We start from the raw sequence: 23948 nt of genomic DNA, 5'->3' as shown, positions 1-23948 counted from the left end.
GTTCTGGAGAACCGGTAATGGAAATTTTGAGTAGTTCGGAGAACCGGCAAATACCACTTCTGGCTGGCCCCAGAGTGGGGTGGGAATGGAGTTTTTGCAGTGTCCTTCCCTTGCCACGCCCACCAAGCCAAGCCCACCAAGCCACGCCCACAGAACCGGTAGTAAAAAAAATTTAGATTTCACCACTGATTTGGACGTCTTCTAGTCCGTTCTTTTGCTCAAGGCAGAAGACCTTATACCAGGGGTGTCAAACACAAGGCCCGCGGGCCAATGCGAAGAGGAGACATTGGACCAGTGTGGCTTCGGCCCAGTCTACCCAATGCAAAGAGGAAACATGTCAGCAGTTTGGGGAGTGGCTTCAAGATAGCCACGCCCACCTAATCAGCCATGCCCGCCTAGTTGGCCATACCCAGTGAGTGGCATCAAGCTGGCCGCACCCACCCAATTGACTATACCCACCCAATTGGCCATGCCCGCATGGCCCCACGAGATCAACCACAGCCCTGATGTGGCCCTCAATGAAATTGAGTTTAACACCCCTGCCCTATACCATTCGAGACAAGTGGCTGTCGAGTCTCTTCTTAAAAGGGCTCCAGTGATGACATCCACAACTTCTGGAGCCAAGTCATTCCACTGATTCATTCTCAGTGTCTGGAAATTTCTCCTTCCTTCTAGGTTGGATCTCTTCTTAACAAGCTTCCACCCATTACTTCTTGTCCTGCCCTCAGGTGCTTTGGAGAATAAGTCAATCCCTTCTTCTCCGTGGCAACTCCTTGAGTACTGAAAGACATCGTGTCCCCTTCTACCACTACTGGCTTAGGTGCTGCTTTCTCTCGTGGTCTGAGTCTCGAGCTGACAGCAGCACCTAAAACAGTAGTGGTAGAAGGGGACACATACTGTACCTACCGTAGTTTCCTCAATCATTCATTGTATAGTACAACCTCCAGTCTCCTTATCATATTTGCTGCTCTTCCCTGGACTCTTTATAGCAGTTTCTCTCAACCTTGGTAGCTTGAAGATAGGTGGACTTCAACTCCCAGAATCCCCCAGCCAGCAGCCATCTTCAAGCTTCCAAGGTTGAGAGAAACTGCTTTATAGGATCTCAACATCTTTTTTTGTAGTGTGGTGACCAGAACTGGACACAATATTCTTTCAGTTTACATTCAGTCCTTTTTTTTTGGAACAGAGGTGGATGGTATAGTCCATTTTAGGCTCTGAGTTACTCTTTATTTATTTATTTATTTTATTTTTTAAACAAATATACAATGCATTTTTTCTGAACAGAGTATTGGCCGAGCCAAAATTTGTACCGCTTTTAGTTTCTCAAACACCATTTTAATATATTTCATTTTTCGCCATAAAATTCTTTCTCTCTAATTTTTTATTTTATTTTCCTTCTATTTCTTCTAATATATAAACAGTTTTACCGTTCGCCCTAATCTTAATCAGTTTTTATTTTTCCACTCCTCTCTTTACTTTTTTTCAAATTGAAACCCTTTAAATTGAAATCAATCATTTTTCTAAAATCTAAACCTAACTCTAAATTCTCTTATTCAAATATTCTCCCGTTACTTCCTTCTCACAATATAATATAATTTCAAATATTTTCCCTATATTCCATCATTCCACTCATAATTATTTAGTAGTCGGCAGTTTTACATATATCTCTCTCAATTATAATATAATTTGAAATTATATTGTATTGATGTAGAAATGAATTACTTTAAAGTGAATAGTAATAATATATTTGAATGCAGTATTTGGATAAATTGGGGAAAAAAGAGAGAAAGAAATAGAAGAGAGGGAAGGAAATGGGTTATTTATGAAAAAAAGGTATGAATATTATGATTTAGGATTATATTACCATATTTTTCGAAGTATAAAATGCACCTTTTTCCCCCCTAAAAGGGGGTGAAAATTTAGGTGAGTCTTATACACCGAATGTAGCCCCACCCACTCACTGGCCCCCACCCTTTGACCTCTGCCTTCCAGCAGTTTACTTCCTTGCAAGCAAACAGCAAGAAAAAACAGCTCCTTTCAGCTTCAGCACAGCCTAATTAGCACAAGTTGATTGGATTGGCCTCCCGACTCTCAGCTGTTTTGCTCTCAGCTGTTTTGCGCAGGGCTCTGCTGCTTGCTGCAAAGAGATAAATTGCTAGAGCAGATTTTTTTTTCTCCTTGTGCTAATCAAGCTATGCTGAAAATGGAAATGAAAATGAAGCAGGCTGTTTGCTGTTTGCTGCAACGAGGCAAAATTGCTTGGAGGCAGAGGCAGATTTCTTTTTCTTCTTTTCCTCACCAAAAAGGGTAGGTGCGTCTTATACTCCGATGCGTTTTATACTCTGAAAAATACGGTATTTGGTTAATTTGATAAAAAAGAAATGGAAGGCTCTGAGTTACTCTTAAGGCTCTGCAGCTTAAGAACATATCCAATTCCTTCTCTCCAGAATGCTGAGGTTAATATGGTGATTCTGTATTAGCTGGGCCTCTGTACTGTATTTCTGTATCTTTTATTTTTCTTGTTATTTTAGTCTGGGCTGCAACTGTTTTTGGGTGGAGCTTGTAAACTGCCTAGAATCTTCTGGAATAGCAGTTTTGCTACTTTGGACTTCAGCTCTGCTTCTTAGGCACTTCCCAAAACAGGTCTCTAGGGGAAATTTTGGTGTTTGGCATAAAAACTGTCAATCTCTCCTCAGCCATTAGCCTGAAAGGATAGTAAACACTATCTTAATAGTGAAAGTGGGAGTTTCTATCAAAGCGGCCGTGAACTTGTATCAAAGGGGTGATAGCCGCTCTCTGGTGTTGCCTGAACTTGAGCAAATGAAGCAGAGTCTTGGTTTTAATCCTTGGCTGGATCCCCATTAGGAAGCGGTGGGAAAGTGCTTCTGTAGGGTTGCCAAGAGAACTTCTGTGTCTCTTTCTCGCTCTCTCCATCCATGTAGTTAGGAGCTGAACTTTCCCCGAGGGTGACTTTACCACATGCTCGCTTAATCTCGGCTGCTGAAACCCAGCCGCCAAGGAGAAATATGTATACATGAAATGGCACATGCCCAGGCCACCAGAGTCTGTGGGTGCCTTGAAAGGACACAGGGATTTCAGCATTCTGAGAAACTGTGTTTTTGCAAGGATGCCCTCCTCAAATACTTTTTACAGCTTTTGTCGAAAGTAATGCTTGTTCTAATTTAGAAATGTAATTGTGTTGCTGGCATATATCATTTAGGACCTCCAGTGGGGTCTATGACAATTCGTCATGGCCAACTTGCCACGGACAACTCATCACAGCCAACTTGCCACCGTCAATTCACCACGGCCAACTTGTCACGGCCAACTCATCATGGCCAACTCACCACAGCCAACTCGCCACGGTCAACTCACCATGGCCAACTTGCCACGGTCAACTCACCATGGCCAACTTTCCATGGCCAACTCACCATTGCCAACTTGCTATGGCCAACTCATCACAACCAACTTTCCATGGCCAACTCACCACAGCCAACTTGCCACGGTCAATTCACCATGGCCAACTTGTCATGGCCAACTCATCACAACCAACTTTCCATGGCCAACTCACCACAGCCAACTTGCCACAGTCAATTCACCACAGCCAACTTGTCATGGCCAACTCATCACAACCAACTTTCCATGGCCAACTCACCACAGCCAACTTGCCACGGTCAATTCACCATGGCCAACTTGCCATGGTCAATTCACCATGGCCATCTGCCATCTGTCAGAAATGGTGTAGGGTGGGGGGTTGGACTATGCTTGGGTGGGGGGTTGGACTACGCGACCTACAAGGTCCCTTCCAACACTTTTAATCTAAACCCCCCCCCCAAAAATCAAAATAATAGTTTTGGAGATGTTCCTTTACAAAGAAATTGGGTTCTGCAGGAAACAACTTTTCCCTTCCCTGTTACACGGGGTGCGTGTGTCTGCATTTGCAGATGCTTGAAACCTGTTGTATAGATTTATCCGCTTTCCTTGTTGCTACGCATGTAAGGTTTAAAAGGAGAAGGTGAGGCAAGCAATCTTTGCAGATTACACTTGGACCAAGAAATATAAAAGCATCCAGGCTGATGTATCTGACATGAATGCAAACCTCAGGAGGACGGGCAGTCAGGAAGCAGAGGTTAGCCGAGAGGCAAAAAGCTACAAGCATTATTTTCAGATACAAAGGCTTGAAAGCTTTCTCCTCTGCGTCTTTCTCGTTTCTCCTTTAACGTTCTCTCTTGACTTTGGGGGGAGCTTAATGCAAATAACGTCGCTAACCTCCCTCTTCTCTTTCGCTAGGTGTTTGTGACCACCGTGTGGCATTTTGAGCCCTACATGGTGCCCTTAGCGTTGCTGATGCTCTTTGTGTATAACATCTCCCTGAGCAGTCCTGACAAAGCCTTAATCATACAAGACGCCCAGGTAGGTATGGTGTGTGTGTGTGTGTTATTTTTGTTTTTTTCCAGGTCCATCTGGGACTTCATTTGTGGAATGCAGGAGAATGAGAATCAGAGAAGGGCAACTTTTCCTAGATCAGGGGTCGGCAACCTTAAACACTCAAAGAGCCACAAAGGTCCTAACCGGAAGCCCCCCGTTCAGTTCTGAAGCTGACCGGAAGTCCGGTTCCCCCACCATAGAGTCTTCCTCCTATCACGGCGTCCTTTTTCCTTTGCTGACTGTGTTAGGTTCAGCTTGTAGTTTACTCCTAACTTGTTGGTCAGGCAATATATCTGTTTCTTTAAGAAACAACTGAGCCACGTAATCAGGGTTTGCTGAACCCTGTAATTAGGCTACAGTGCATAAATAAGCAGCGCAGAGAAGCGTTCTTTGTCCCTGATTGTTCCTGTTCCTGTTGCTTCCTGCGTCTTTCTGCTGATTGGTGTTAGACTGGATTGTTATATGGTACTGTATACCGAGAGTTACTAAAGTCTGTTTGCTTTGGTAAGGGAAGATACTTACTGGACTGATATTACTGTTTATGACCTTGGACTGTTTTACCTACACCGAGACTGCTTATTATCTTGTATATAAAGTATTTTTCTCACACGAGCTGCACGTTTATCTCCTTCCCTGTGTGTTTCTGCTCTGCTCGTTGCACAAGCAACAAATACTTTTTACACACACCCTAACAGACTGGAAGTCCGGTTCCCCCCCTCCCCCACCACCACCATAGAGTCTCCTCCTATCATGGCATCCTTTTTCCTTTGCTGACCGGAAGTCTGGTTCCCCCCCTCCCCCACAACCACCATAGAGTCCCCTCCTAGCACAGCGTCCTTTTTCCTCTACCTGTCCTAACTGAAAGCCCTATTAATTGTGGAGCCGACCAGCAACAAGGAGCCGCAGCAGGGGGATGAAAGAGCCACATGCGGCTCCAGAGCCGTAGATTGCTGACCCCTATCCTAGACCAACACCATTCTCTTTCTTTGAGGACCATGCTGACATGCGTTGATAAATCCCAGTTGTTAACCCTTAATTGTAATTGCTCCATGAAACACCGCCTGGGAATCCTGTAATTGCCTGGGGAAATCAGTTAAAATCACTAAGAGTACTTGTTGGTTCTCCAAAAAGTGGGTGAGGTCAGAATAAGAATTTATATATTTCCGGGATTTACGAGTTGCTCCACTGTTATCAACTAATACCACCCTAGTAAGACCACACCTAGAGTACTGCATCCAGTTTTGGTTATAAAAAAGATGTTGAGACTAGAAAAAGTGCAGAGAAGAGCAACCAGGATGATGAGGGGACTGGAGACTAAAACATATGAAGAATGGTTACATGAACTGGGCATGGCTAGTCTAGTGAAGAGAAGGACCAGGGGAGACAGGATAGCCGTCTTCCAATACTTGAGGGGCTGCCACAGAGAAGAGGGGGTCAAGCTATTTTCCAAAGCACCCAAAGGCCAGACAAGGAATAACAGATGGAAACTGAACAAGGAGAGATTCAACCTAGAAATAAAGAGAAATTTTCAGACAGTGAGAACCATCAACCAATGGAACAGAAGTTGCCTTCGGAAGTTGTGGGAGCTTCATCACTTGAGACTTTCAAGAAAAGATTGGACTGCCATTTGTCAGAAATGGTGTAGGGTCTCCTGTTTGAGTGGGGGGTTGGACTAGATGACCTATAAGGTCCCTTCCAACTCTGTTAATCTGTAAAAACTCTGAGCAGCAAACAACAATCTCATGAATGAAGGTAAATATATGTGTCCCAGGGTAACGTTATAGGATTTTATCTGAGTCGGTCACCGGGACCAAAGTTTTATTCTTCCAAACTTTGGGATTCATGCTGGAGCTCATCATAGGGAACTTCTCCCAAGTGTACCCTGGGATGTTCTACATGTTGTATTTATATGGTGCATGGTTGCGTGTAGCTTTCAGTTGTTAATTAGTGTGTTGAAGGCTGGCTATTAAGTTGTTGATTGTTGATTCTCTGTGCCATGTCCTCAGCTGCTAAGTACCGTAGTTTTCGGAGTTTAAGACGCACCTTCCCCCCACCCCCCCAAAAAAGAGGGTGAAAATCTGGGTATGTCTTCTCAAACAGAGGTTTCAGAGGCTGAAAAAAGCATCAGAAACGAAGCTTCAGAAAAAAAGCCTCCAAACAGAGCTTCAGAGGCTTTTTTTCTAAAGCTCTCTTTCGGAGGCTTTCAGAGGCAGAAAAAAAAGCAAAAAAAAAAAAAAAAGCAAGGCACAGAGCTCACAACCAACGAACCTGTTGCTAAAATTCACCTCTGGGAACAGCTGATTGGGGGTATTCTGAGAGGCCGGTCCACCCGCCAATCAGCTTTTTTCTTATTTTCCTCCCCAAAAACTAAGGTGCATCTTATACTCCAGTGCATCTTATACTCCGAAAAATACGGTATCCGATAAGTTGGTGTTAAATCAGCACTCCTGTTGACTGACAAGGAGCCCATTTCCCAGGCTTCATTCATTTCTCTCTAGCTATTTTTGTCCCTGCTCAGCCGACAATCATAGTAGTTTCGAAATTGAATGCATGTCCTTGTTCATTGCTGTATGAGACTAACAATTAATTTGGGTCTCCCTTGTCCAACCGGTTGCTTATGTTCTCGCAAACAATAATATATATTAGCGCTTCCCAAACTTTTCCCTTCATGACCCAAAACCATTAACCAGGAAGTTGTTTTTATCCAATGTAGGCAAAATATTTTAAATCAGTTTAAACGTCCCTTTTGTGATTGGGTAATCAGTTTGTGTGTTGGTACCCTTTTACCCAGGTTTGGGAAGCACCGGATATGATTGCTTCCTGATATTTAATCATTTTTCTCTTATTTCTGTCTTAAAATTAAAATTTGTCAGCTTTGGAATGAGCTACCCCCATTTTAAGAAACATGGTGGCTCAGAGGCTAAGATGCTGAGCTTGTCAATCGAAAGGTCAGCAGTTCAGCAGTTCGAATCCCTAGTGCCGCGTAACGGGGTGAGCTCTCGTGACTTGTCCCAGCTTCTGCCAACCTAGCAGTTCGAAAGCACGTAAAAAATGCAAGTAGAAAAATAGGGACCACCTTTGGTGGGAAAGTAACAGCGTTCCGTGCACCTTTGGCATTGAGTCATGCCAGCCACATGACCACGGAGACGTCTTTGGACAGCACTGGCTCTTCGGCTTTGAAACGAAGATGAGCACCGCCCCCTAGAGTCAGGAACAACTAGCACATATGTATGAGGGGAATCTTTACCTTTACTTTTACCCCCATTTTGGAGGAAAGCATATACTTTGCAACAGAATTAAGAAACAGCATCTTGAAGCAGATTGGAGCCATTTAAAGATCCCCGTTTTTATTACTGTTGTAAAACTGATAATATTAATATTGCTGCTTTGGTTATGGGTCTCTTATGGGCCTCCTCTCCTGCCTCCCCAGAGATATGGCAAATTTCATTTTTACTTAACCAACCATTTTGGGCACGTTGAGAACAATGACAAATGATAAGAGACCAGGTGATCCTAGCTAAATCCCAAGTCCATTTAGCATGTTTCTTTTTTCTTTATTGCATCTGGAAAATGAGAGCTTTCCCCACTAGAGGGGATTTCGGAACAAACAACCCATTAAATGCAAGAGGAGGATTTTCAAAGAACGGGTATAAAAGTCAGGCAAATTCGATCTAGGCAGAGGATACAGAGTTACAAACCATTGCTCTCCATCATTCCTCCTCTGGTGTCTCTTCAGTGGCTCACTAAAATCCGAGATGTTGTGAAATACAGCTAAGTAGATGATGGATGTTGTTATAGATTATTCTTTTTTTGCAGAGAATGCTCTTGTTTCCTGATCCTGCTGTGTCTTTGCAAAGTTCTCTTTCAATGAATGTGTACTCAACTCTTCTGCAAGCTCAAAATGTATATTTTTATACCTCATTTTTGGGGTAATGAGGTATAGCCATGAACCCTTTGTTCATGAAAGAGAGAGAGAGAGACAGGGAGAGAGAGAGATTGAGAGAGAGAGATGGATGGATGGACAGACAGGCAGATGGAAGATAGATAGATAGACAGACAGAGACAGAGGTAGAGGTAGAGGTAGAGATAGACGGATGGACAGACGGACGAACGGACAGGCAGGCAGATGGAAGATAGATAGATAGATAGATAGATAGATAGATAGATAGATAGATAGATAGATAGATAGATAGATAGATAGAGACAGAGACAGAGACAGAGACAGAGATAGAGATAGAGATAGAGATAGATGGACGGACAGGCAGGCAGGCAGATGGAAGATAGATAGATAGATAGATAGATAGATAGATAGATAGATAGATAGATAGATAGATAGATAGACAGACAGACAGACAGACAGACAGACAGACAGACAGATAGTTATGGATGGACGGATGGATGGACAGTCATTATGTTGTTCCCCAGATTTGTTGGCATAGTGTGGCTGAATCATTACTGATGTTTTTATTGCGTGCCATATATCTGTAGATACCCCATCAATTCCAAAAGCTTTCTGATTTGGTAATGACCAGGAGGATTGAATAACAGAATAATAGAGTTGGAAGGGACTTTGGAGATCTTTTAGTTCAACCCCCTGCTCCAGCAGGAGACCTGTGCCATTCCAGACAAATGGCTGTACATTCTCTTCTTGAAAAGCTCCAGTGTTGGAGCACCCACAACTACTGGAGGCAAGTTGTTTCACTGATTAATTGTTCTCAATGTCAGGAAATTTCTGCTTAGTTCTAGCTTGATTTTGTCCTGACTAGTTTCCATCCACTGAAGTTTGACGTAACTTCATCTTCTTGTCCATCCTAGAAGTTTTCATAAATAGGGAGTATCTTCCAAACTATTTGGGATGTTGACCCTCCTTACAGTTCGGTAGGCTTCTTCCATCTCTGTTTGATCTTATTTGAATCATCTCCCATCTGTACATTGGCAACTTTTAGGAAACAAATTCAAAGTTGGAAGCTCTGTCTGAGTTCTTTTGGAAAGCTGTTCTTGTTTTTCCATGTCCGCTTCCATGTCTTTACAGATGTTGCACTATTGCTTCTCGTCTCTTCTAACAAGCTCTCTGACATTCTTTGTTCAGTTCCTGCCTGAGATCCTTGTCATTCTTGGCCTGGACTTCTCTTCTGTTCTTGGCAATTTCCACTGTCTCTTCTGTCATCATTTGTTTTCTTCTGTTTCTTCATCTTTGGCAGTCTCTTTTCACATTCACCCGTAGCAACTTTTCTTGATTTCCGCGGACCTTAATAAAGCTTTCATTTCGTTACACAGTTCCTCTGGTTCCCCTATCAATGAGGTTTAGGACTTGAAAAAGATTCCTAATGGGGGGGATATATTCTCAGGATCACATTTCTGAAAATTCACTGGCTGTCTTCTTCTGCTTTAGCTTAACCTGGAACTTACACACGAGCATCTTATGATCTATTTCACAGTTGGCCTGTGCCCACATTTCTCTGTTATATTTTTCTGAACTTTTCCTTGTAACTGAACTCTTATAACTGAGCCCTTCCTTTTCCTTGTGCCAATAATATGGTCAAGTTGATTTCTGTGTGCTGTGTTTAGTGACGTCCATGTGTAAAGGTGTTGTTCTGGTGGTTGTATTAGCTTCTAGTCGAAACCCCTGCTCGAGCAGGAGACCCTACATCATTTCAGATAAACAGTTGTCCAGTCTCTTTTTGAAAGCCTCCAATGATGGAGCATCCACATCTCTGAAGGAAAACTATTCCGTTGGTTGATTGCTCTCACCATTAGGAAATTTCTCCGTAGTTCTAAGTTGCTTCTCTCCTTGGTTTGTTTCTTGTCTTGCCTTTTGGCGTTTGATTTCTATTAAGTTATGGGTGTTCCATCACTGCAGGTTTTTAAGAAGAAATTGGACAGCCATTTGTCTGGATGTGTTTCCTGCTTGAGGAGGGGGTTGCATTAGAATACATCCCAAGGTCCCTTCCAACTATGTTATTCTGTTGTTGTTGTTCTGTTGTCATTCTGGTAGGGCAGGTTACATCTGCCATTTTGTGAATCAGGAAAACCATGCTTGAACAGTAGCCATTTCCTGAGAGTCTTCAGCCATGGTCTCAGAATTTCCAAATTTATTTATTTATTTTATTTATTTATTAGATTTTTATACCGCCCCCTCTCCCGAAGAACTCGGGGCGGTGAACAGCCAAAATTAAAAACATACAATATAAACATTAAAATACGTTTAAAACAGAATTAAATCCAACATGGCTCCCCAATTTAAAACGCCTTACCCATGACCCTATAAATAAGACGAATTTAAAATTTAAAATTTCCACATTTAAAAAGGGGGAAGATTTAGGCCAGGCCAGCTTGATAAAATAGAAAAGTCTTAAGCGCGCGGCGGAAGGTGCGCAGATCCGGGATCCTCCGTATCTCCGGGGGGAGCTCGTTCCAAATCGTAGGTGCCCCCACAGAGAAGGCTCTCCCCCTAGGGGCCGACAGCCGACATTGTTTGGCCGACGGCACCCGGAGGAGCCCCTCTCTGTGGGAGCGTACTGGCCGGTGGGAGGCTATTGGTGGTAGCAGGCGGTCCCGTAAATAACCAAATAGTCAAATATGACTATTGGCACATACGTAGTTTCCATCCATTGATTCTCGTCTTGTCTTTTGGTGCTGTGGAAAATAGTTTGACCCCCCCTCATCTTTGTAGGAGCTCAATCACTTTTTCCTACCAATGCACGTGTTTTCCTGGTCAAATACAAAAATGGTTTACTTCTGCAATCTCTCATGCAGTAGGAAGGGATTTATTTGCAATCACTGAAGTGATCATCTGCTTCTGGCATCTTCTTATATCCCTGCTGCCTGATATAGGTGCCCGCTTGCTTCAGGTTGTACAGTTTTGATGAACTTCATGTCTTGGTGGTCCTGATGTAATACAGACTCTTGGCAGCCACTCCTGGTTTTCTTGGCTCATCCTGCTCAGGAACCCTCCAGATTCTGCACAACTAGGAGTCTTCCCTCTTCTAGTGGAGACCCAGGAGAAATTATTAAAAATGTGAAACACTTTGGCCAATTGTCTATGGAGAGTCTCAGTAATCATGGTTGACATGGTGATCATGGTTGTCCCAAGTGTGCTTTTTCAAAAGGCAACTGGACTTTATTTTTCCTTGTTTAGCTTCTCATCCAAGAAGCTTCTTAGATGAGAAGTGAAACTTCTTCAAAGAAAAACACAGTCCAGTTGTAACCTCTACTATCATCACCACCACTATCACTAAGGTGAGGCAGTATAGGCGAACATAAAGGGAGAGTAGCCATATATACCAATTGCTATAGGAATTTGTCTGATCCTCTTTGAGGCCATCTAAACCAGGGGTCTCCAACCATGGCAAGTTTAAGAGTTGTGGACTTCAACTTTAAGAGTTGTGGACTTCAACTCCCAGAGTTCCTGGGAATTCTGGGAGTTCGAGTCCACAAGTCTTAAAGTTGCCAAGGTTGGAGACCCCTGATCTAAACAATTGGCCCAAATGTTCCAATGGTGCTTTTTCAAAAGGCAACGGGACTGTGTTTTTCTTTGAAGACGTTTCGCTTCTTACCTAAGAAGCTTCTTGGATGAGAAGCGAAACATCTTCAAGGAAGAACAAAGTCCAGTTGCCTTTTGAAAAAGCATCCTTTGGAAACCCATGATCAGGATGACTGAGACTCTCCGTAGACAATTGGCCAAAGTGTTTCACATTTTCAGTAATTTTCAATAAAAGAGCCTTGGTGGCGCAGCAGACTAAAGCACTGTTAAGTAACACCAGCTGCCTGCAATTACTGCGAATTCAAATCTCATCAGGCTCAAGGTTGACTCAGCCTTCCATCCTTTCGAGGTAGGTAAAATGAGGACCCGGTTTGTGGGGGCAATAAGCTGACTTTGTATGAAAAGAACACCGCTTGGGCGGGGGTAAGCCCTACTAAGCAGGTATATACAAAAGTATGAAGGCTATTGCTTAACGCATTGTAAGCCACCCTGAGTCTCCGGAAAAGGACGGCATATAAATCGAACCAATTAATTAATTAATTAATTAATTAATTTCTCCTGGGTCTCCACTAGAAGAGGGAAGAATCTTAGTTGTGCAGAATCTGGAGATGCCCACCATAGCAGGAAACAGAACTGAAATATTTTCTGTCTTGTATCATCCTGGGATCAAGGCAGAGAATTTGCAACAATTGTTTGCTATTTGCCTCCCTTGGGATGACCCATAGGACACACCTTGTCATATGTTAACATCGGGGTCCATTTACCTTTTAGCTGCTCTTTGTTGCCAAGACAACTTAATATTTTGCTTTATAAAACCTCGACCTAGATTAATTTTCCCGTTCAAGTACGTAGTTGTTCTTGAATTGCCCCCTTTGTTGCAATTTTTCAACAAAACTCTTTTTAATTTTGCTTGGGTGCATCTCTTTCATTCTGCTATATTTGTGTACCTTTATCACATAGAAGGCTTATTTTTTTTTTAAAAAAAAAAATCAGCCTATTCAAATACTAGCATAACCCGTAGAATATTTTCATACATTGCCTGCAAAAATAAAAACAAAAATACTGAGATTCAAGTTGCCCTGACATTTCATTGTAACCTCGCTTTCTTTTTTAACCCTCTCTTTCAACAATTGGCGTGATAATGCTGTATAGAATTTTGTATCTGATTCTTAAGATTGATTACGTGTGTGCTAATGTGTTTTCTGCCTCCTAATGTTTTCGTAATGGCCCTAAAGGGAGGGAACAATCATTGAAATAAGCAACAATGGGAGAACAAACTGAGTGTTTGGAATCTCAGCCTTGACATTCCAACTGGTTCATTTGTCAAAGGATGAACAAAAAACCCCTTACCAGGAGAGAAACTTGGCAATGAATTAAAATAACATAAAATAAGGTCTCTCAAAACCTTGTGGCCTTCAGAACAATTAGACCTCATATGTTTTGTTAACATGTTTTCTTGGACGAGGGTTATTGGGTGCTGCTGTTTTTCTGTTGTTATTTTTTTTTTAAGCTTTCACGTCCTTGAGAGTTAAAGAAAAGGATGATTGTTAAAGGAAAAAATAAATTAGCGATTTTTAATTGGCATTGTGGACATACTTATCACACTGTTCCTTTCTGGAATAAGCAGTTTTGTGCAAAGCACAGGGAAGGTGCAAAAAATCTTAGTTGTTTTACTTTTTAAAAGCACATGATTCCAAAAAGGATATTTTGGATTTCATGGTCCCATCCTGTGATCAAAATAGATAGATAGATAGATAGATAGATAGATAGATAGATAGATAGATAGGTAGGTAGGTAGGTAGGTAGATAATAGATAGATGATAGACAGACAGACAGACAGACAGACAAGATTTGAATAATATACAAGGGAGCTTTTCTTCTGGTTTGTTTAACTTTCCTTTTTTTTTTTTTTTTTTGCATAAAATGCATATATTTTTCAAAAGAACTGCTTATCCATTGGACTTTTTTCAAATAGTCTAATATTTTTTCTTCTTCTTTTTATTTTAAAGGACTACATTATCGTAGAAGAGGACGAGGATGATGATGACAAGGTAAGAGGGAATAATGGAATCCGAGACCTTAAACTGGAGATAAATGTTCTGCAAGCATTCTTACACAGCTACTGGGAACATTAGTCTAAGAAGAGTAATTCCTGTACATTAGAAAATAAGGCATTGTAGAAAAACCAATTACGCATTTCAAGTGTTTATTATTGCTTTTTTTTTTTTGCATCAGGTTACTACAATGTACAAAAGCTGACTTTTTTTTTTTTTAATGTAATGAAGTACATTCTCCTCTTCCACACAACACAAGGACTTTTAGGGCTAACAGTTGGCTGGGATGTAACCCAGAGGAACATGGTTTCTATCAAGTAGATGGTTGTGTTCTTGTCAAAATATACGGAGACCTTTCTTGACCATAACACAGAGAGCTTCTGGGAATTGTACCGTTGTCTTTGGAGACTAACTGTTTACAGCTTAGAAACCCCTTAGACAGTTAATTAAAAAACAGAGGAACCAATTAATTCCTTTCCGTATGAACGGTCGAACTTTAAACTAAAAAAAAAATGTTGGGCTGCTGGATCCTTTTTTTTTTTAAATTATTTTTTCTCCCCTCCTTTTCCAAATACTAACTGTGATGGAAAATAATAACGATTGGTTTCCCAAGCAAGCTACCATTAAAGGTTTCTCCTCAGTGATGGCCTTTAACCACAGAAGTCTGTCTTCTTCCATGAAATTGTAAGACATCTAAAATGTCACTTTTCTCTCTCCTGCTTCCAGAGTAACACAGGTTTCATTTCATTGTGTACCAAGTGAAGGTTTTAAAAGAAGGATTTTTTTCCCCTGGAAAAAAAAAAGAGAGAGAGAGAGAGAGCTTATTTTGTCATTAAAGAAGGCCGTGCCAAGTTTTCCTGGGATTTGACCGTGTACTGAAATAGGCTTATTTAATGAGAAAACCCCCATTTCTTTTGTTTCTTAGCTTTTCATTCAGTTCTTCGACACCCAATTACATTTCTGACATTATTGTGAAAAGAAGTTTTCCCCCCTGTATACTTAAAGCGAGAGTGGACAACTGTCCCTTAAGGTTGGCTGTAGAACCTCTTCAATATACCACTTTATAATGCCTTGGTAAGGCCACACTTGGAATATTGCATTCAGTTTTGGTTGCCATGATGTAAAAAAGATTTGGAGGCTCTAGAAAGAGTGCAGAGAAGAGCCACAAAGATGATTAGGAGGCTGGAGGCTCAAACATATGAAGAACGGTTGCAGGAACTGGGTATGTCTAGTTTAATGAAGAGAAGGACTAGGGGAGACATGATAGCAGTCTTCCAATATCTCAGGGGCTGCCCCAAAGAAGAGGGAGTCAAGCTATTCTCCAAAGCACCTGAGGGCAGGACAAGAAGCAATGGGTGGAAACTCATCACGGAGAGAAGCAACTTAGAACTAAGGAGAAATTTCCTGATGGTTAGAACAATTAATTAGTAGAACAACTTGCCTCCAGAAGTTGGGAATGCTCCAACACTGGAAATTTTTAAGAAGATGTTGGATAACCATTTGTCGGAAGTGGTGTAGGGTTTCCTGCCTGGGCAGGGGGTTGGACTAGCAGATCTCCAAGGTCCCTTCCAACTCTGTTATTCTATTCTAATACCAATATGATGGATGCAATGTGAAAGTGTGAAAAACCAGGTCCACGTATGAAGTTTCAATTAGACTGCTTTATTGCTAAAAGCATACATACAGGAATCTTAGCTAATGATGGATACCTGGTTAGGGTTAGATAAGGGCCAACGAAACCCAAGGGGGCGGGGTTGGATTTATTTTGTTTGTGTCTATGTAAGGATTCTAGGCTGATTCCCCCTTTCACTCCACCCCGCTCCTCTTCCTACAGTTGGCTTCATTCTGTTATGTGGAGGGAAAGACTTGAAAGTCCTATTTATATTCCCACCCATAAAACAAGGATCCCATCCCCCCCCTAAAAAATGGTCTTGCCCACTGTGTATCATTGTTAGGGGAATTCCTTAAACGTTCTCTGCTTACTGATTTCCCCATGGTTAATTCCTCAAAGGGGCTCAGGACCTCCTTTCCTCAAGGTCAGATTGGCCAAGACAATAGCACCATGATGGCAAATCTATGGCATGTCTGCCAGAAGTGGCACGCAGAGCCAGTTTCCGGGGACGCGAGCTGTCGCCCAACTCACCTGCAGCTGCGCATGTGTGCGCTTCCCAGCTGGCGTTCGGGCCTCCGGTGCACATGTGTGCAATTCAGGGGATCCTGCTGGTGTTTGGAGCTCTCCTGTGCATGCACGCGCATTTGCACATGTGCGCAAGAGTACTGGTGCACAGCCCACACATGCGCAGATGGCCTCTGTGCGTGTGCATTGCCCGCATGAAAACCACATGCATGCACAGATGGTGCCATTGCGCATGCAGTGCATGGGGGGAGCCACACGAAAGCTGTACGCATGCACAGATGGTGTTGTTGTACACGCAGTGCATGGGGAGGAGCGGTGCATTATCACAGATGGCATGCACGCGCACCAGTGGTGGGTTGCTCCCGGTTCGGTCTGGTTCTTGTGAACCAGTAGTAAAACCAGGGGGAAGCTCCGCCCACCCGCCCGGATGTCGTCATAGACAATCTGTGCATGCCCAATCCCATTGCAAGCTGGTAGTAAAGGTAAATAGAACCCACCCCTGACGCGCACGAAGCGCATGAAGCATGTACCTGTTTGGCACTCGCTGAGTAAAAGGTTCGCAACCACTGCAATATGTTATAACATCCTTGGTATGTTAAAAAAAATAGCCTTTTTTGGAATAAATCCTCGACAACCTCATTATTCAGGACTGCATAACAAATGTTAAATGTTTGAATATTTCAGCCTCCCTTGGACCATGTCCATGGAGCTCATTTTCCAAAAAAACAGGCTGATTATTTTGTGGCAAAAGAGTAAAAATTCTTATTCTGTTCAACATTTTTTTCTTTTAAAAACCCTCTTTTCCCTTCAAGATTGAATTTACCCTTTTGTAGCCTTGTTTAAGCCTAGTAAATTCTTTCTCTGTTCAGAAGATGAGGGGAAGGCATTAAGTAACACAAGTATTCTTTAATCAATTCTTAACTGTGAATTTATTTTCAAGGTCGTATTTTCCCCCCCTTTTTTAAATAGTACTTTTATTAACCATTAAATAAAAAGAAAAATAGAAAGTGTAGAATAGAAAATCAGAGCTTTCACTGTACGTGAATAGAACAGGAAAACATGGAGGTTAAAGGCTATCAGAATGAAAAGTTAGATTAATTTACAATATTAATACAGTAATGCTAACACATCATAACCATGAATAAAACCAAGATGAGGTTCTATTTAAAACAAATCTTATATTCATTAAAGATAGAAAAGAGCAGTGCCGTCCTTCTAGAACCTGTTAAGAATGGATCAGTAACAGTAACAGAGTTGGAAGGGACCTTGGAGGTCATCTAGTCCAACCCCTGCTCACAGGAGACCTGTACTAGGGATTCGAACCGCCGAACTGCCAACCTTTCTGATCGACAAGCTCAGTGTCTTAGCCACTGAGCCACTTCAGGATCAGGGACTTTGTGTTTCCCTGGGAAGGGATTCTGCAGTTGAGATGGCTTGCAGAAAAGGCCCTGCCCTTTTGCATCTACAGACTCTTCCTATCTTGGTGGTAGGACCTGTAGACATCTCTCTATGAAACAAGGTCTGTTGTGACTCTTTGGACGTCAGAACAAATCCCTGATTCCCACTTCAATGCAATCTCTCCGTCCCAGGCAGCCCAGCAAGCTCACAAGAGAAGATGTAATATTGTGTGGCTAAATTGTGTGATCGCCACATTTTTGTAGCGCAATCTGAGATGTGTAAACAAAGCCAGCAGGATAGCTACCCAGCTGCCACATGACGGTTCTTCACAGTTCCATGTTGCAAGAACAGGCTTGCTTTGAAAGATCTCACTTGCAAGTGTTTATTTCACTGCTGTTAAGAGCTGGTCAGAAGTTAGATCGAACTAGGAAAAACATGGCACTCAGTTCCCCGAGTTCGAACCGCCTTCAGCCATTCATGCTTGGAAGCGACGCGCTGGAGCTTAGGAACCATAAAGGCCTAGAGCAGTGATGGCTAACCTTTTTGCCGCCGCGTGCCAAAAGCGGGGGAAGCGCAGGGGGTTCGCTAACGTGCCTTCCCCCCCCCAGAGACCCCCAGAGGCCCTCTGGAGGCTGGAAATGGCCCATTTCCTGATTTCCGATGGGACCGGAAGGCCCGTTTTTCACCCTCTCCAGGCTCCAGAGCCTTTCTAGGAGCCTGGGGAGGGTGAAAATAGCCTTCCCCACCCCTCCGGAAGCTGGAAATGGCCCATTTCCCAACTTCTGGTGGGCCTGCAATGTCCGAAAATCAGCTGGCTGGCACGAGGCATGTGCGCTGGAGCTGAGCTACGGCAATGCTCGTGTGCCCACAGATATGGCCCCACATGCCTTCCTGTGGCATGCGTGCCATAGGTTCGCCATCACGGGCCTTGAGATTAAAACAGTGGTGAAATCCAAATTTTTTTACTATCAGTTCTGCGAGCGTGGCTTGGTGGGCATGGCAGGGGAAGGATACTGCAAAATCTCCATTCCCACCCCACTCTAGGGGAAGGATACTGTAAAATCTCCATTCCCACCCCACTTTGGGGCCAGCCAGAGGTGATATTTGCCGGTTCTCCAAACTACTCAAAATTTCCACTACCAGTTCTCCAGAACCTGTCAGAACCTGCTGGATTTCACCCCTGGACTAAAACATATGAAGAACAGTTGCAGGAATTGGGTATGACTAGTCTAGAGAAGAGAAGGACTAGGGGTGACATGATAGCAGTCTTCCAATATTTGAGGGGCTGCTACAAAGAAGAGGGAGGGCCAACATTTTCCAAAGCACCAGAGGGCAGGACAAGAAACAATGGATGGAAACTAATCCAGGAGAGAAGCAACCTGGAATTAAGGAGAAACTTCATAACAGGGAGGACAATTAACTAGTGGAACTGCTTGCCTTCAGAAGTTGTGGTTGCTCCATCACTGGAGGTTTTTAAGAAGAGACTGGACAGCCACTTGTCTGAAATGGTTTAGGGTCTCTTGCTTGAGCAGGGGGTTGGACTAGAAGACCTCCAAGATCCCTTCCAGCTCTATTCCTGATTGATCATAATTATGTTGTTCTGAGTAACACTACAAGTTGACACGTCTGACTAGTGCTTGACCTCAAACTTTTAGTACTATGGCAGGGGTGAGCAAATGTGGCCCTTTTACAACCTGTGGACTTCAACTCCCAGAATTCCTGAGACAGCCAAGGAATTCTGGGAGTTGAAGTCCACAGGTTGTAAAAGGGCCACATTTGCCCTCCCCTGTACTATGGGGATGGGCAGTGTCTGTGCAGGAAAGAAACATGAGCAGAAACAGAAGTTTTAAACATCTTTTGAGACCTGCTGGTCATCTCCCTGTTCATAATTATCTTGAGTGCAAAATTCATTAAGGAAAAACCCGAGCTTATTCTATCCTGATAGAAAACAGCATATTGCTTCCTTTTCTCATAACATTTTAAAGAATAGAAACTGGGCAACTCTGAGCTCTACAGTGGTGGCCAAAATTGTGGAAACCTTTTGGGAAAAGTGTATTTTCTAAAACTAGCTAATAACGCTACTTTTTATTTTTTGGAGTAGTACCCTAAAATTATATATCAATGGAAAGATAATTGAACCAAGAATGCAATGCAATGACTTTTATGAAGGATTTGCTCTTAGAATAGCAGTTACAGTATAAAGAAGAAAAGTGAAACATGTAGAAAAAAACGAGATATACAAAAATGATCACCACGTCAGTTAATACTTAGTTGAGTAACCTTTAGCATGAATGACGGCCTTACAACGTCTTCCCATGGAATGAACCAAAGTCTTTTAGTTCTGTGGCTGTTATCAGGTGGAACCAAGATTGAATGATGGCTTCTATTAACTGGGTTTTATTGCTGGGTCGCTTCTGACTAACAAGTTTCTTTAGTCGGCTCCATAGATTTTCAATTGGGTTAAGGTCTGGGCTATTCCCAAGCCATTCCAGCAGTGGAATAGGATTATCTTGAAACTCCCCCCCAAAAAGTGGTGTTGTTAGCCATCAGACCTCAAAAATACACTTTTCCCAAAAGGTTTCCACAATTTTGGCCACTAGTATAGTTCTGCCTTAAGCATGAAAGCCAGCTCAGTAACTTTAGTGTAGTGAAAAGAGGAGGAAGGGATATTAGGTATCTTTGCCACCTTGAGTTATTTGCACGTAGTCCTTGACCTATAGCTATTCATTTAGCGGCCATTTGAAGTTACAATGACACTGAGAAAAGTGACTTACAACTAGTCCTTGCACTTATAACTGTTGTAGCGTCTCCAGGGTCGGCAAAATTCAGACACTTAGCAACTGGTATGTAATTGTGACGTTTGCAGCATTCTGGGGTCAACCTTCTTAGCTGGCTTTCAACAAAGCGAAGTCAATGGAGGAAGCTGGATTCACTCAATGGCTGTATGAGTCGCTCAAGAAGTGCAGTGATTTGAGTAACAGGTGTGGCTCTAAAGTCATAAAATTGGGTGCAACTGATTTAACATTGCCTAACAATGGAAATTCTGACCCCCAATTGTGGTCATAGGTTAAGGGCTATCTTTATAAAAAGAATAATAAAGGCAGGATAATTAATTAATTAGCAATACTGATAATGCTTAGTCTTATATATTACTTCATAGTACTTACAGCACTCTTTCAGTGGTTTACAGAGTCAGTATATTGCCCCCAAGAATATGGGTCCTCATTTTACCGACCTTAGAAGGATGGAAGGCCGAGTCAACCTTGAGCCTGTCAGGGTTGAACTCTTGGCAGTGGGCAAAGTTAGCCTGCAATACTGCATTCTAACCACTGTGCCACCATGGCAATAGAATATGGAGTGGAGTGGAGTTCAGTGGAGTGGAGTGGAGTGGAATGGAATGGAATGGAATGGAATGGAATAGAATGGAATAGAATAGAATAGAATAGAATAGAATAGAATAGAATAGAATAGAATAGAATAGAATAGAATAGAATAGAATAGAATAGAATAGAATAGAATAGAATAGAAAGCATTTAGACTTATACACCACTTCACAGTGCTTTACAGCCCTCTCTGAGCAGTTTACAGAGTCAGACTCTTGCCCCCAACAATCTGGGTCCTCCATTTACCAACCTCAGAAGGATGGAAGGATGGGTCAACCTTGAGCTGGTCAGGGTTGAACTTTTGGCAGTGGTCAAAATTATCCTGCAATACTGCATTCTAACCACTGTGCCACCATGGCAATAGAATATGGAGTGGAGTGGAGTGGAGTGGAGTGGAGTGGAGTGGAGTGGAGTGGAATGGAATGGAATGGAATGGAATAGAATAGAATAGAATAGAATAGAATAGAATAGAATAGAATAGAATAGAATAGAATAGAATAGAATAGAATAGAATAGAACAGAACAGAACAGAACAGAATAGAATAGAATAGAAAGCACTTAGACTTATATACCATTTCACAGTGCTTTACAGCCCTCTCTAAGCAGTTTATAGAATCAGCCTTTTGCCCCCAACAATCTGGCCCCTCCTTTTACCAACCTCAAAAGGATGGAAGGCTGAGTCAACCTTGAGCCAGTCAGGATCGAACAGCTGGCAGCTGGCAGAATTAGCATGCAATACTACATTCTAACCACTGTACAGGAAGGAAGGAAGGAATAGCAATAGTATTTAGACTTATATACCGCTTCATAGTGCTTTACAGCCCTGTCTAAGCGGTTTACAGTGTCAGCCTATTGCCCCCAACAATCTGGGTGCCCATTTTACCCACCTCAGAAGGAGGGAAGGCCGAGTCAACCTTGAGCCTGGTAAGAATCGAACTGCCAAACTGCTGGCAGCCGGTGGTCAGCAGAAGTAGCCTGCAGTACTGCACTCTAACCCCTGCGCCACCGCGGCTCATTGCATGCCTTCCCTCCCCCGCACCCTCAACCTACCAGGGTGGAACATCTTACATGGAAATAGATGACGACTTCTTTTCAGAGCCATTGCGGACAAAAAGGTTTGAGGAGTTTGAAGCACAATTTGGGATGACGTAGGATGATTAAAGCTAAGTGAGCTGGGTACACTTTTGGAAAAGAGATGGAATTTTAACGGAGGACTGAAATGGAGCCTTTATTGAAGAGAAGCCCAGTGTGCTTTTAAAATGTTCCTAAGTGCATTCTTGTTTGCAAATAAAAGCAAGATTTTAAAAACCAGAGTCCAAGGTGAAGCAGTCGAGAAAGACTCTCGTATGTTTTATATAGTCATATCGCTAAATTTCGCGGTGTTTTATCAGGGTTTTTCGTTTTGCAAATCCAATAATGTGCCTTTATTTCCATACTTAGGCTCATCCAACACTTGGTTAAAACAAAAACCTTGTAATCGACTGGTGTGACGCTTTAATGGGGTCATTTTGTTTGAAGGTACTTTGATTGAATACCTTCAGTGCAGATTCTAAAAGCAATAGCAATAGCACTTAGACTTGTATACCGCTTCACAGTGCTTTACAGCCCTCTCTAAGTGATTTACAATAGGTCAGCCTATTGCCCCCAACAATCTGTGTCCTCATTTTATCGACACTGGAAGGATGGAAGGCTTCAACATGGAAGGAGTCAACATGGAATGGAATGGAAGGGAGGGGAGAGGAGAGGAGAGGAGAGGAGAGGAGAGGAGAGGAGAGGAGAGGAGAGGAGAGGAGAGGCTTGGCCAAGTATGATTAGACACACAAGGAAGGAGAGGGGAGAGGAGAGGAGAGGAGAGGAGAAGGGAGAGGAGAGGAGAAGGGAGAGGAGAGGAGAGGAGAGGATTGGCCAAGTATGATTAGACACACAAGGAATGGAAGTGAGGGGAGGGGAGAGGGGAGGGGAGAGGAGAGGAGAGGAGAGGATTGGCCAAGTATGATTAGACACACAAGGAATGGAAGGGAAGGGAAGGGGAGTGGAGGGGAGGGGAGAGGAGAGGAGGGGAGATGTATAATCATAAAGTACCAATAGGAAAAGGTAGTAGAAAAGATGAGAAGGATAATAGTAATACAGCCATAGTACATGGGTAAATATCCTTAGACATAACAGAATGCTGTGGGAAATAGCAGAGTGATGGCATAAGGGGAAAAAACTGTCCTCGTGTTTAGATGTTTTGGCATACAATGCCCTATAGCACCATCCTGAGGGGAGGAGTTGAAACCCAGGATGTGAGGATTCTTCCAGAGATTGTTTTACTATAAAATAAGGGTCTCCAAACACGGCAACTTTAAGACATCTGGACTTCAACTTCCAGAATTCCTCAGCCAGCCAGAGTTGCCAAGTTTAGAAAATCCTGCTACAAAATATTCCCAAAGTTGAGTCAACCTTGAGCCACTCAGGATTGAACTCCTGGAGTGAGCAGTGTGTTAGCCTGTTGTTTTTGCATAAAATAGTCACGCCTCTATCCTGTACTTTCGGTGGTCTTGGGAACAAGCCACCCATTATGATACCGCTAGGTAAGACCGAGTATCACCTCCAACCAGTGGTGGGTTGCCCCCGGTTCGCTGGTTTGATTGAAATGTTCACAGAATGCTGGAACAAGAAATGCATCTGGTTGTTTGTTTGCTGGTTTGTAAGTCTTAAAAAAAAAAGGGTTAGTAATTTGGAGAAAACACGACTGTTTTCCAAACTACAATACAGCAATAAGAAGCCATATGGATCTGAAATGTAACTATCTTGAATGCTGTTACTTCTGATAACCTCTCTTATAACCTTTTATTGTCTAGGCCACTTTTTAAAAAAGGAAATAAATACATTTTTTTTCTTCTTTTTCTTCTCTTTCCTCTCTCCTTGCAGGAGTCTGAAAAAAAGGGCTTAATAGAAAGAATTCACATGGTCCAAGACATTGTTATAACAGTCCAAACACTTCTGGAGGAAATAGCATCTTTTGCAGAAAGGATAAAAAAGTAAGTTTTGTTCCCATGCTCTGAAAAACCTCTGAACACCAT

At 42.6% G+C, this 23948-nt stretch overlaps 1 protein-coding gene across 3 annotated transcripts in view; it reads left to right on the top strand.

The window, feature by feature from the left end:
* Positions 1 to 23948, top strand: part of MCTP2 (multiple C2 and transmembrane domain containing 2) — a 170179-nt gene that overhangs the window by 135204 nt on the left and 11027 nt on the right. For all 3 annotated transcript variants that reach the window (XM_060694771.2, XM_060694772.2, XM_060694770.2), the window contains exons 18-20: positions 4291 to 4413; positions 13921 to 13962; positions 23797 to 23906. In XM_060694771.2, coding sequence (XP_060550754.2) covers positions 4291 to 4413; positions 13921 to 13962; positions 23797 to 23906 — 275 coding nt within the window. The remainder of the gene's footprint in view (positions 1 to 4290; positions 4414 to 13920; positions 13963 to 23796; positions 23907 to 23948) is intronic.

This window comes from Pantherophis guttatus, chromosome 13 (assembly GCF_059756535.1).
Source record: "Pantherophis guttatus breed Tessera chromosome 13, ASM5975653v1, whole genome shotgun sequence".
Classification (NCBI taxonomy): domain Eukaryota; kingdom Metazoa; phylum Chordata; class Lepidosauria; order Squamata; family Colubridae; genus Pantherophis; species Pantherophis guttatus.
The sequence above is the reverse complement of the archived record's forward strand: the minus strand, read 5'-3'. Positions and strand labels throughout refer to the sequence as shown.